This window comes from Ascidiella aspersa, chromosome 2, assembly GCF_963924565.1.
Source record: "Ascidiella aspersa chromosome 2, kaAscAspe10.2, whole genome shotgun sequence".
NCBI lineage: Eukaryota > Metazoa > Chordata > Ascidiacea > Phlebobranchia > Ascidiidae > Ascidiella > Ascidiella aspersa.
In genome coordinates, this window is record NC_139448.1 from 4273077 (window position 1) to 4287849 (window position 14773).

General features: G+C 36.0%; 2 protein-coding genes across 2 annotated transcripts; both read left to right on the forward strand.

Moving 5' to 3' along the window:
- The first annotated feature begins 2976 nt into the window (after positions 1–2976).
- Positions 2977–7143, forward strand: LOC146163217 (stearoyl-CoA desaturase 5-like). Its single transcript, XM_083382998.1, has 8 exons — positions 2977–3074; positions 3518–3675; positions 3870–4000; positions 4446–4651; positions 4873–4919; positions 5930–6109; positions 6551–6729; positions 7114–7143. The coding sequence occupies exons 1-8, from the start codon at positions 3049–3051 to the stop codon at positions 7141–7143; spliced, it is 957 nt and encodes a 318-aa protein (XP_083239124.1). The 5' UTR covers positions 2977–3048.
- Positions 7144–9580: 2437 nt separating this feature from the next.
- On the forward strand, positions 9581–12972 carry LOC146163218 (stearoyl-CoA desaturase 5-like). The gene is made up of 7 exons (XM_083383000.1): positions 9581–9606; positions 10473–10630; positions 11293–11423; positions 11814–12019; positions 12352–12398; positions 12472–12651; positions 12782–12972. The coding sequence occupies exons 1-7, from the start codon at positions 9581–9583 to the stop codon at positions 12970–12972; spliced, it is 939 nt and encodes a 312-aa protein (XP_083239126.1).
- The last annotated feature ends 1801 nt before the right edge of the window (positions 12973–14773 follow it).

Here is a 14773-nt window from a genome sequence, read left to right on the forward strand (position 1 = left end):
TGTATAGGCCCGAATCTGACTATTTAGATCTCATTCAGACGGGTATAACGGCCCCTGATCATCCCTTACCCTCTACCTACTTTCGGGCGTTTTTGGACCATTTAGGCCAGGGGTGGACAATTACTTTCTACAGCGGATAAAAATCATAAAATGTTGCGACCAGCCGGATTAAAAAATCGGTTTCCTAAACAGAACATGACGTTATACTGTGACGGTATAAACGTCGGCAGCTGTCCGCAAATGTACAATGGAAGAGGTATTTAAAAAACAGGCGACAAAGATTCGCCAAAAAAATGAGGTTATTTAATGCATACTCTATTTAGATTTTAATTTGGACGTAACGCATTGAGGACAGAGACATTCCCTTGATATATCGGCTTCATTTAGTTGCGGTCGTTAACTCAACAGCTGGGATTTTGAACAGAAGTCAAGTTAAAATTCAATCGAAATACAAAACAACTTACAATGCTGTCAACTTCTTGAGGTTTAAAGTGGCAGAGGTGTTGCTTACGATACAATCGCCATATTGCAAAGACGGTGTAAGCTAACGAAATACGATAAAACTCATTAATTAAAATACGTTGAAGATATGTCAGGATGCTATAAGAAAAAAAAAGTCACGATGTTATAAGAAGATTAGAAATAGCCGTTAAACTACTTTTTGTCAATATTGTAAAGACGGATTAAATATGATCAAAGCGCAAAAAATACTGTTATAAATATTAAGTTTAACAAACTTTACCTTAGAAAACGAAAAAGTGTTATAAGGAAAATAGACCGGGTCCCGGATAAATTCCTTTGACGGGCCGGACCGAACTTAGGGGTGGGGTTAAGGGTAACTTAGGGGTGGGGTTAAGGGTAAAAGGTTGTATAAGCCTGGTTCTGAACATTTAGATCTTATTCTGAGGGGTATAGGTCTAACTGTTATGTTTACCGGATTTAAAGTTAAACTACCAGTAATTTTTTTTTACTGTAACAATAATTCGAAATATTTTTAAAGCTTCTAAGTTATAAACATATTCGCGGTATTCACAAATAAAAAAATAAGACACTTAAACTGTTTTACAATATCGCACTTTTTTGGATAAATACAAATTACTGTCAAACAGACTTTTAAAATTATTTTTTTTAATCTAGAATTACGGTAATTATTTTATATTCACTTTAGATAAAATCAATTATTTATATGAATATGAGCATCAAAGATTAGTTTACCAATATTGTCACTTTTCAGTCCTAATGATTCACCTATACATGCCTGAAAATTTGTTCCAAATGAGCTATATAATGGTTGGAGGTTGTAGTAAGACGTAGTAAGAATATGAAAGCCAATACAGAAGTTGGTAGCATTTTGAACGTTTCGAATACCGTATCTCTTTATTCATTTTCCACATAGAAATTATATTAAAACTAAAACTAGAATGCACAAACAACCTACAATTTAAATCACAAGATTATATCAAACAGTCACAAAGAAACGCTGTCGTACACATTTTAATTCCACAAGATTTGACTTATGTTTATTTGCAACTGGGCGAAAAATATCCAAGTCTTGGATAAAGCCAAACAGAAAGGCTTCTTTTAAAGAAAAACGATTTACATGTAGTTGTGATTATTTGCTCAGATTTAATCCCCTCGCAATCTCACGAATGTCGCATCTGCCTCTAGTCAGGATGTGGTTTGTTGCTGCTTGAAGGGAAGCAAAAGGGCATTGTGATTGTGTAGCAGTCGAACAAGTATTTATATACAACAGTAAACCGTCAAACCACCAGATAAATGGCCTTATTTCTATTAGAAACAATAAAGAAATTTTAATCAGTTTTGTAGTAAAGACAAGTAGAAGTTTTACAAATTGTGTTTCGGCCGAAAGACTTAACTTTAATAGTATAATACTTTACTATATCATGTCCTAGAGGCTAGAACAAAGTGTCATAGTGAAGTGTGAGATATTAATTTAATTGCATTTTTTAATCGTTTATTAAATTTGTACGATATTAGTAAGCGGTATGATTTGGCGAAATGTAAAGCAGATTACTTTGAACATAACGGCGTTTTTGACTTATATGCAGTGGTGCTAACTATGACCTATTCAATTTGCAAGAAAATACGATTTATCTAAAAGAATACATATCTCTCTTTTGCTGCTTTTGTAACCTGAATTTAGAGGCAGGGTTAAACTGCTTTTGTTATTAATTTTAAATCGACATTCGCATCTTTTTTACCAAATACCGGAAACAGGTTTCAAGTAATTTATATCACATCACAGCAGCTTACAGTTTCTCTATGGTTTCTTTAAAAAAATGTTCTATAACAATCACAGTATTCGTTAACCAAGTGTGTAGAAGGCTTCTTTCAACTGTGACTTAACATTTAGTAACGCGCGTTTCACATACTTTTTTTCGCGCTTGAGTGATAATGTGTGTATGGCAAAAATATGTATACAGTAAAGTTGAATTTTTTTTATAAATGGGCCCAATTAGGAGGTTGCCTCTGTTGAGGTGTATTACTGCTAGTAAAATTTTAGATACCTGTACGCAGACTTGAACACAGATATTTTCTAGGTTTTCCAAGTTAGACTAAAATTGAAATTAGAGCTTTTTGGTTTGCCCAACTTAGCTCAGAAATACAGTTCCTAAATTCCCGAAAACTTGAGATAAAACTAAAAAATTAAGTAAACAATATTTTATAAGTTTAGATAAAATGGCAACTCTTTCTGTCAATAATGTGCATGGCAACCATTCGTTGGCACTTTTGCCAAATAAAATTTCGTTTAACACAGCACTTTCGGTAAATTTGAAAATTGGATTAAAACTGAAATTATAACACACAAGCAATTCATAAATTAGATTAGAATTTGAGCTAAAGCTACATTTCAATGCAATTTGTCCAGTTAGGCAACTATAATTTTCTTGTTGTTTCAATCTACCAATATACTTTTTGACATAACATTAGGTTATTTCTATGTTTTCAAAGACGTGTGGCTTTTACAGTTAGAATAGTTGTAGTACGATTCGCTAGTTTTCAGCCAAGAACACAAGAAGCTTCAAGATGGAAAGCGAACAGCTGACGAACGGGTACGTTATGCACATGTTTAAACTATTAAGCAATACATTATAGCGTCGTTTGATGTACTGAACAAGAATCATAGGAAGTGCAACGCCGCATTTGTATATATTTGATCGCATTACTGCTTCAGCATTGCCAATCAGTAGCATCCTGGCAGTTGTCAGTAGGGCTAGGCTATACAATAGCGGATATGCCGTGCTGAATGCTGAACGGAAATAGACACATGTCTTGAAATTAAATCGTGAGAGAGGTTTAACATGGGCGACGTCTTTAACAACTTTAACAATGTTTGATGTTTATTTAACTACTAAATCCGGGTTTTGAAAACAATTGCTAGTTAGGGGGCCGGAACAGAGTCCTTAAGTTCCTGGCGGCCGTAATAGTTTTTTCCACAAGACACAAAGTTTGACAACCACTCATGGTGTTACAGCAAAGTTAATTTTGCTTCCAGCAGTGGCAGTAATGATGGTGAGCCAGTTAAACCGAAGCTAAAGCCCCATCCTGGCAAGATTGTTTGGAGGAACGTCTTTCTCATGTCAATGCTGCACATCATCAGCCTCTTTACGCTCACACGGCTTCACACCGCCCAGTCCTTGTCGCTAGTGTGGAGTGAGTATCAACCGTTGTGACTCTTGTTTGTTAAAACAGCTTTATTTAGGAATTTGGTTCATGGAGTTGAACCGTCGTAACATATTAGGAAAATTTCCAAACATATCTTGAAGTGTTAAAAACCATTGACATTTAGTTCAAATATCTGTTGAATACCCTCTGTTAGTTAAAACAACTTATATCTTTTTTTGCAGCCTATTTGTGCTATACTGCATCTTGCATCGGTATTACAGCAGGGGCCCATCGTCTATGGACACACCGAGCTTATAAAGCTAAAATGCCGTTAAGGATTATCCTGGCATTCTTCAACGCAATGGCTTTCCAGGTGGATTCATTTTAAATATAGCTTATTGCCTTTTTGACATACAAGGTCTAGAAATTTCCGCTTAAAGTGTGCAAATCTGTTTATGACATAACCTCTATTTGTAACCTGGATCATTTTTATTTTAAATCGATTGTTTTATTTGTTTTAGCAAGTAAATTAACCAAAAATGTAACAAAGTTACGCACTCAAGTTCAAATCAGATCATTTGTTTAAAGTTTAAGTAAACTCTAAAGCCAAGTCATTGTTTGAATGACTTCAGTCGAGTAATTTGATTTCGCCCCCTAAAAATTAGGTCTAATGAAGCAACACTAGTGATTGTTAAAGTGCACTTAAGTCACAACATTGATTTAAGTCATTACTAAACTGGCCAGTAATGTCGTTTTTGTGACCTTGTAGAGCGTTTGCGACGCCAATTTGAACTAACTAGGTGTTTGTTTCGCGCCAGATGTCGATTTTGTATTGGGTTCGTGAGCATCGCGTGCATCACAAATACTCGGAGACGGACGCCGACCCTCACAACGCCAAGAGGGGCTTCTTCTTCAGCCACATCGGCTGGCTGCTGATGAGAAAACACCCTGATGTGATAAGGAAGGGAAAGGGAATCGACATTAGCGACTTGTATGAAGACCCGGTTGTAATGTTCCAGTACAAGTGAGTTAAACTATTATGTTCATCTAGCCGCAAAAGAAGTGAGTCAGGTAACGGACGTCCTACCAGCACACGGAAAGGTATCTGGTTTATTTTTCCTGCGACAAATCGTTTACTATCTGTTTGTCTTTAAGGTAATACGATCATAAAAACCGGCCTCCTGTTTTATTAGATACTCTTTTTGACGAGAAATAGGCATTAACCATTTATTATTTTTATTTCAGGCACTACGTTCCGTGCATGATATTCTGTTGCTTCATATTTCCAACAGGTTTGTGCTATCCCTTGTATATTATGTATATGTACACTGTACAGTATACTTTAAAATAGAATTTGCTCCACGAGGCAACAAAAAATTGAAAACGTTTTCTGGTGTAAAGTTATAAACCGACGTTTCGCCAGCAGGTTTTAACTTCGTTTATAATGGAAGAGAAATTTCTATGTCTTGACATGTACGGTATGAAAAGTGATAGGTTCCAAATCCGTGACAAGTGCAAAGAAGCTTTTTTATTGATTAATCTCCGGAAGAATAGAACTCCTCAAAAAGTGTTTTGGATAATAACATTTAAATCACGGAATAATGTTATAGCCAGTATTTCGAACAGCCTATAGAAACATCAAATTGTTTAGCAGACCCAATAGTGATCTTATTTAATACTAAAAATGACCAAAAACATTGAGTGAGCAGGCTAACCCAGGTGTTGTAAGCAAGTCATTTTGAAATGATTTAACTTCAAGTCAGTTCAATTTGAAACAAATAGCAAGTAAAATCCAAACCTAAGCCATGAATTGCCTAAGTTCTAGGCCAAGTCAATATAAGAATACGCCAATTACAAGTCAAGTACTGATATTAAACAAAAAGTTAAAATTGGATTATGAGCAATAACCCAATTGAAAATAACAAAATTGCAACAGTTAGGAAGCAAAACTTTACGTGCAAAATTGAGATAAATAACTCATTTTAATAAAAAAATAATTTTAATGAAAGCACTGCATTTTAACCCAAGTCATTTGACTCATCAACAGAAGTCCAACGTAGCCCATTATGCCCAAAGCCCTAAGTTAAGTAATTTGATAACAGCGATTTAAGTGCACTCAAGTCAAGCTTAGTCATTACAGCGCTTTCAATTCCCATATTTGACAACTTAAGACTGTAATAAAGTACACCACATAGAGATTAATAATATCCGCAAACTTTTAACTATGTTATTTTATCCATTTAGATGTGGGTTCATAATAATTTACATTGTAGGAATTGTATTAACTCTGTTACTTGTTTAGTTGTTCCTTTATTATGGGGAGAAAACCTGATGATGTCCTATATGTTGTGCCTGCTACGATACTGCGTCACCCTTAACTGTACGTGGCTGGTGAACAGCGCAGCCCACATGTGGGGAAGTCGACCCTACGACAAATCCATCAACCCTGCCGAAAACCTGGCAGTCGTGGCGCTTTCCGTAGGTGTGTCACGTGTTTACCACCCACTTCTGTTTTTTTAGAACTGTGTCACTTGTGAAGGTTCTCATAAAATAAAAAGTAAACAAGGCTTGTTTCTCCAAGATTTTAATCGTTTAGCTTTCAAAAGCGCCAATAAATGAAACATAAACAAAGTTGGTTCTAAAAACCAAATTTAATCGTTTGGGTTTGTGAAGCGTCATTAAATGAAACATAAATAAGGTTTAGTTAACATTCACATTAATAAAGGTTTAACCGTTTAGTTCCGTAAAGCGTTGCAATCGCCCAAACCAATCAGAAACGGTATTCGTGCTGTTAAATAGGAACAAGCTTTTTGTTCTTTGCGTTGAAGTACAACATTTTCTCACAAGTACAACATTTTCTCACAGTCTTGAATGTAACAAAGTAAATCCATATGGTTTAATTTGTAAAACAATCGAATTCCAGGTGAAGGATTTCACAACTACCATCACGTGTTTCCCTTTGACTACGCCACCAGCGAATTCGGGATAAAGTTTAACCTCACAACAGCCTTTATCGACGTCATGGCCTTCTTTGGCCAGGCCACAGATCGCCGCACGGTGTCGCCAGAGATGATTAAAGCAAGAAAAAAGAGAACTGGGAAAGCAGGCTTCTGATTGGTTCACGAAGATCACGTGGGGTTTATGTGCTATTACGTGCTTTAAAAACGCTTTTTTGCCTCCTTAAAAAGCGGCTAATTAAACCTGTTTTCAAATACAAAACATTGCACCTTTGTCTATCATCAACAGCTGTTACCGCTGTTACAATAAAATGCTTAAACCAGTACGTTTCAACAACAAAATTGTCAGTTAAAATGTATTGCAGTCTTTCTGAGCTTTGGTGAGGCCCGCGACTAGTAAAAGGTGCCAAACCCTGTCTTCAACATTACATTTTTCTTGGAAATTGAACCAAAACTAAAAAATATGCTTTTATCGTTGAGAAGTTTGTTTTTAACGTTAATTTCCTTTTTTAATAAATAATCTTGGCAGAAAAATCTTAAATCTCAGCAAAAAAGATAGAAAAAGGTAGAAAACGCTTCGTTGGCTTATTTCAGTGTTTCTTCACCCGTGGGTCAAATTTGTTGAGATTAGTTCTAAGCAAGATTTCACCAAAATTTGAGAAAATTGCAGAAGCAATGCGGTGACAGGGCTCAGATTAAATATATTCGAATTTATTTTAGTTGTTTGCCTTTGGTTTTGATTCACTTACTATATTCAAGTAAAAATTATTGAGTTCAAATTTCGCTAGTTGATTTTTTAAGTTTCGCTACTAGATTTAACTCTAAGCATTTGGGTTGCTGCAAAAAAAGGTTGAGAAAGACTGGCTTAATTAGTCACAAGATAAGAAAACTGTTTATTAGTTGCTACAAGTGCAAGCAGAGTAGCAAATGATCAACAAATAAACATAAAATGGTGAGTCAGTTGACCCTGAAGGGATGAAGAATTAAGGTTACAACAAAACTACGAAATACTGAAGATGAAAGTAAACAAGGCAAACAATACAGAAGATGATATAGGGGGGTCATATCATGCATTCATCCACAATACTTATTTCGAAAATATTCCACCACAAGTTATTCCGCCTTTTTATAACTTACAGTTGGCGGCAAAATCAGTTTTTGTACTGCCCCTGCGCACGGCAAACTCGGGACTGGGTAGTTTTCGTTGTCTTACTCGAGTCTGGCGATACTTTGCATTAAAAAGTCCCTTTATAAGTGCCAAAGATAAACTGATGACCTTTTTAAAATAACAACGGAAACCAATGTTATCTTTACAGGGTTTAAGTTCATTCAAAATTAACAGGGGCGTATATATTTTTAATACTTTATAATGACAAACACATTTGGGTATCTACACACGAAGTAAAAATGCACCAAACTGTTCAAGCAAAAACGCATTTGTCCTAAAAAATTTACCCTATAGGGTTCAGAAAATTTCTTTAGTTCTGCTATACGAGTTAGGCAACATTTTGTGTGTAATTATCAGTGTTAAGTCCCAGTCAAGTACTTTGAAAATAACTTAAGTATGTCATTTGCGACAAATATCAAGTCAAGTCCCACTTCAAGTCATTAGAAAAGGAAGTCGAATCCAAGGAGATTTGCGTTAAGGAGTTTTGAAACTGTGACTTTCAAGTCATTGACTTAAGTCATTACAACACTAATGATTGTTAACTACTTAAGTACACTGAAAAAAATAAGAAATACTCGCGGCTCACGTTTTTAACAATAATAGTATGTGACTTAACCATCATTGCCCTTATACACGGCACAAAATTATCAGTATTCTATTCAAAAGTGTGCATTTGAGTCTTGCATGTATGCTTGCGTGTCTATTATAGTTAAACGAATAGTTCGTTTTCCAAATTGTAAAATCTTTAGCGACACACTTAAATAGTTTGCACACAGTTAGAAAATCTCCGCAATATAGTAATCATTGTAAAATAGTCAGGATTTCGGCTATAATTTTGTATGCTGATAAAAATAAACAGTCATATATGTAGATAAGTGGTTTAACACAAGATGCGTTTTGCGTTAACGAAAAACGTAGACTCCGAAGCGTAAAATAACTCTTTTAAATAACGAAATATTTCAACTTTGGACCCTTTCGTTTGAAGCAAGGAAATTTGCCGTTAACGCTGGCAAGGCTTTGTATGTGAACTGGACGAAGATAACGTTTTGGGCCAGACGCTAACGCCAAACGCGTTTAGTGTGAACCAACCTTTACACTGTTTAATTTATATAGCCTTTTTATTATTAGAAAAAATGTCGTATATTTATAGCTGCGACGTTTGAAATCACGGAGTGCTGGACAATGCTACAATATATCATCAGGATTTTTTTTCTTTTTTTGCAAAAAAACGTTCTTAGTATTAAGTAATAAAAGTAAAGTTGTTACTCAGAATAAATCCCCTCGCAATCTCACGAATCTCGCATCTGCCGCTGGTCAGGATGTGGTTTGTTGCTGCTTGAAGGAAAGCAAAGCTTATGGCGTTTAAATTGATTATAGTCCTCAGACTTTGGTAGCTAGGATTTTTTTTAACTTTAACTATATTGTAATAAAAATGATAGCTATTTTGTAGGTCTACCCAAAGTAGCTCAGAATTACGATTCCCAAACTCGTCGAACACCAAATTACTAAAGCCTGAAGCAAAAACTATATTTTTTGAAATTTAGATTTATTTTAAGAATGTAACTCGCAGTATTTTTGTAAAATCAGATGTTATATTCGATCCGAAATTACAACATTCAAGCAATTAACAGCTTAGATTAGAATAGAAATCAATCATCTACAGTCGTCGAACTACATTACTATAAATATTTCGTACTGACTAAACGACTTTTTCTAGGTTGGCAAAAACGTGTGGTTTGTACAGTTTGTGGGTTTCGATAGAACCATTCGCTCTGCATTGTTAGTTTTTTGTTTTAATGTAAAGTACAAAGACCAAAGAAGTTTCAATATGGAATGCGAACAGCTGACCAACGGGTACGTTCTGTATTGCTTTTTAATAATGGTAAACCGGCGATGAATTTTAACGCAGTTATAATTTGAGCAATGAGGTCATTATTGTCCTTTGGAACGTAAAGCTTACTCTTATAAATGTTTTCCGCCATTTTAATTGCCTTTTCAGCTTCTGTGTGTACTTACGATGTGTATTGTAGTTATAAAAGAAAAAGCAAGCTATTATAAAAATGCCCCAAAATTATTGTGTTAATTCTGGCGTTTATATTGTTTTAGTTTCGAACTATATTAAAAAAAACGCCGAGCGCAAACCTACTTATTCTTAGGGTTGCACCAAAGTAGTAATGTACTAAAGTGATTTCAAAACAGAACTAATGTTAAAAGGTCAATAGTTTTTTTTTTCAACTAAAGTTGACCTAAACTAAGCCAGCGGGTCAGCTCGCCAAATAAGTTTACCGGTTGGCGGGTCATTTTTTTCAATAAAACGTTTTAGGCAAAAATAGGCCTTCCGGATATTTTATTGAATAAATTACTCTTGTAAGGCCTACCATATTCCTACTCTTGCCAGCTTAATTAAGATATTTGAAGCATTTTTAACAAAGAATTCAAATTTTCTTTGTGCATTTCAGACACTTTTTTGACCCGGCCCTCCAAGAGATTTTCTCTTTCTTATGCGGCCCACTGTCAAAAATAATTGCCCACCCCTGAACTAAGGTCTCGCTAGCAGGGGTAAAGACCTGCAATCTATAGCATAAATGAATAGTATTTAGTCCTATTTTGATCTTACTCCGATCTGTGCTGTATTCTGACGTTGATATTGTTTTAATTTCGGTCTTGTGGCTGGCGTTGCGCTCCACCTAGTGTTACAGCAAAGCTAATTTTGCTTCCAGCAGTGGCAGTAATGGTGGCGAGCAAGTTGAACCGAACCTAAAGCCCCATCCTGGCAAAATTGTTTGGAGGAACGTCTTTCTCATGTCAATGCTGCACATCATCAGCCTCTTTACGCTCACACGGCTTCACACCGCTCAGCCCTTGTCGCTATTGTGGAGTGAGTACCAACCGTTGTGACTTTTCTTTGTTAAACAGCTATGTTTAGGAATTGCAATTTAATGTTCCCGCTAAACAATGTAGTTTTTCTTGTTTTGAGTTTCAAAACAGTTTTTATTCTCATAAATAGAGGAGCTTGTACAGGTAAAAGGGTACATTCAATAAACGTGGTTTTACGTCTGTCTTTTGTCGATAATGGTATAAAGCATTTTGGCAAAGAAAAAAAATTAGGCATTTAATGTTAGCATTTCAAACACCGTAAAAGATGACAAACAGTTTGCCGTCTGTTTGCGTTACATGGTAAGCGTTTAAATGGAACAGCATAAACGACAAGTTTCAAACATGTCTTGCAGTGCTAAATACATTGTGGTAGGTATAGCACTCAGGGGAGGGGAGGGGGGGGGGCTGATATCCAAAGTCGGTTGAATATCCAAAGCCGGTTCAATTGCTGTACCTATACCTATTCAACACCTAAAGTTGTTAATTATTGGTCTAATCGACTTAATTTGCGTACTACCTTTCATAAGTGATGATATAATTTACTTCTCAGTCACATTAACTTAAGATGATACAAGTTGCTATCGAAACGTCTTAGCAAGACAATGTCGATCTAATTTTTGCCTTTTAAATTCATTATCAAATTGCATATTCTATTTCTTTCAGCTTTTTTTTGCCATGTTGCGTCCATGATCGGCGTTACAGCGGGCGCCCATCGTCTTTGGTCTCATCGATCTTACAAAGCTAAACTGCCGCTCAGAATTTTTCTGGCCTGCTTAGACTCAATGGCTTTTCAGGTAGGTTCGTATAAGAAAATTGGCGTATATCTATGTATAAACGGTTTATCACTTTGTTCTTTAAACATATGGCTCAGCGATTTTTCTAGCGGATATGTACACGCTTTAGCCGTGCAAACAAAAGTAGTTTTGTTCAGAGATGCCCTTACGCTGGATCCTATATATGTCGCATTTAAATTCAATGTTTTTGGGGTTTTAACAGCCGGGCGGCAGACATAGTTTCTGTTCTATATTGCCCGGAATAAAATGACATTACTCGATATAAGGGAATTTTTCAAAATAAATTGGGTAGATAAGGCGTTAGGGCCATGCGCAGTTCAGTCAAGTCATTACGACACTGGCTTGGGCTCCACCTGTATGTGACCTAATATGGTATTTGTTTGGCGCCAGATGTCGATTTTGTTTTGGGCTCGTGAGCATCGCGTGCATCACAAATACTCGGAGACGGATGCCGACCCTCACAATTCGAAGAGGGGCTACTTCTTCAGTCATATGGGCTGGGTGTTGGTTAGAAAACACCCTGATGTTATAAGGAAGGGAAAGGGAATCGACCTGAGCGATCTGTATAAAGACCCGGTTGTCATGTTCCAGTACAAGTGAGTTAATTCACTGTTCAGGACTCCAGCCATAAGACCGAGATAAGAACAACATCAGCGTCGAAATAAAGCACTACTCAATTGAAATGAAGTGTTTAAATTAAGCATTCTTTTATAAAATCACACAAGTACAAAGAAACAGAGTTTTAGTTAAGATGTTTCTAAAACTTAAAGGCAAACATTATGGCTCTGTATCTACAAACCTTGTTGCAAAAATATCTTCTGGCCGGTTAAAGGTTATCTTAAAACCAATATTAGTATTCCTTCTACGCAGTGTGTACGTGTTGCTTTGCTCTGTACTAAAACAAAGTTTACAATTCTTTTTTTTTCAGGTACTATTTGCCGTGCATGATTATTTGTTGCTTCATCTTTCCAACAGGTAGCCTGAGATAGATGTTGGTGGATAATAATTTGTTTCTGATGTAAATTATTACTCTCTTTCCAATTTCCAGTTGTTCCCCTATTGTGGGGCGAGAGTTTGCTGATGTCCTACTTGTTGTGCCTGCTGCGATATTGCGTCGCTCTTAACTGTTCGTGGCTTGTAAACAGTGGCGCTCATAGATGGGGATGTCGACCCTACGACAAGAATATCAAGCCAGCCGACAACCTGGTTACAGTGGTGCTAACAGTAGGTGTGTGTCACGTGTTACAACCCACTTCTGCTTATTTGTTACTGTGACATTTGTGAAGGTTCTCATAAAATATCTTAAGGTTTAGTTTAAGTATTATCCAAGTGTGAATTATAAAACAATCTAATTCGAGGCGAAGGATTTCACAACTACCATCACGTGTTTCCCTTTGATTACGCCACCAGCGAATTCGGGATGAAGTTTAACCTCGGAACAGCCTTTATCGACGCCATGGCCTTCCTTGGCCTTGTCACAGATCGCCGCACGGTGTCGCCAGAGATGATTAAAGCAAGAAAAAAGCGAACCGGAGATGCGAGCTTCTGATTGGCTCACGCAGACCACGTGATCATCAAACTTTGCTCGTTACAGATTCTTGTTTCCAATATTTTAAGTGTTGATTGTGAAATGAATTTAGTCGGCTTACTAATGACAAATTAATTTGCTGATTCTTGTCGATTTTTACAGCACAAGACCTTGTCCAATCACGATATTAAGGATATAAAACTCAATAAATGCTTTGCACTTGCAGTGTGAAAAAAGATACACATTTGTGTGTTACGTAGTTAACATTGGTGGTTTGCTTTTGGTAAGTTTCAATTAATATTAAAAATCAGTTAATTGAAGTCTTTCAAATTAAACTTTTGTGGACGTGAGAGACTATAATGCTTTACTCAAAAGCTGTACAACGGAGCTGGGTGCGGCCAACTGAATCATTGTATGTTCCTGGTAAAAGTAAAAAATGTTTGATCGAAAACTTTTATTTAGCGGATTGACGTTATTTAAAAAAGTTCCTCTAAAAATGTAGCGAAAATTTGAAACAATATTTCGCTGTTATTGGAAATTAAAAAAAGAATATATATTTAATCTATGTTTGCCACCAAAACGGTCCAATAATTTCGCCCGTACAACTAAGTTTTTCCTAATTTGGTATATGAATAATTTAAATTGCTAATTAGACACTGGTGTCGGGTCGGACAATTGATTAAATATTTTTGCATTCCATTCCAGGTACCGGTATCGAAACAATATAGTGCCAAATAAATTCATGTTGACAAGTTGCTTATAATTAGGGCGATTATTTTTTCAAATTTCGCACGTTTAATTTCAGCTTGAACTTCAATTTTGCTTTATACTGTTGACTGTTGTGTATCTCTGATTTTGACCAATGTATTAAAAAATATTTAAAAAAAAAAAAAGTAAAAAAAAAAAAAAAGTAAAAAAATTAGATGTTTTCTGAAACAGTCTCGCTGGTTTAAATCATTTTGAAGCATTCATTTTTTAATTTTGGACAACAAAAATTAGACAAAACATGGCGGACATAAGTTTTATCGCGTAACAACGAGTGAGTCGGTATCGGAATAAAAAAGAGTCGAACAAAATTGTGCTGTTTTGAACCTAATTTCATTTTTGGCCTAAAAAGCATCGAATGCGATTAATAACTTTGTGATACTTACGCACGACAGTCAGCACGCATTGGAATAAAACTGTCACGATCACACTAGAGACGACCACATTAAGGCATTCGACCAACTAATTTCACAAAATCAGCGATTGAAAGTAGCGCTTCTTAAAAATGTGACGCGAAACACCAGCGTCCAGCGTGTTTCGAAAGATATTTCAGTTTTTATTACACAATACATATTGTATAACTGATATGCTTGAACATGGCCTTGCCGTGTCGTTAAAGGGTGATTTTCAATTTTATTTTACAGGAAATGTTTACAGGGCTCCATATAGGTGTCGTTTTCTTAACGTGGTGCTGAAAATATATTTGAGAACCACTGCTGTAGAGTTAAAGATGTAAAAATTAGAAATAGACGTTTTCTAGCGTGCGACAATCAAGTAATGGCTACATTCTACAACAGTGCTTCTCAACCCATGATTTGCAACCAAAAAGGGTTGGAGTTTGATTTGTCTGGGTCGCCAACTGCAGACACCACATTTGGCGTTATTAAAATCGGTGCTTAGCAAGATATTAAGCCATGTAAAGCAACCTGTAGTGTTTATCAGTAAAAAGTATTCGATGGTCCATAAGCTTGGTTGTAATACTTACTCTAAGATTTGAGTCCCCAGGTAAATATGCTGAGAAAAGCTGCCTTACAACAATTTTTTTGTGAGCAGAAAT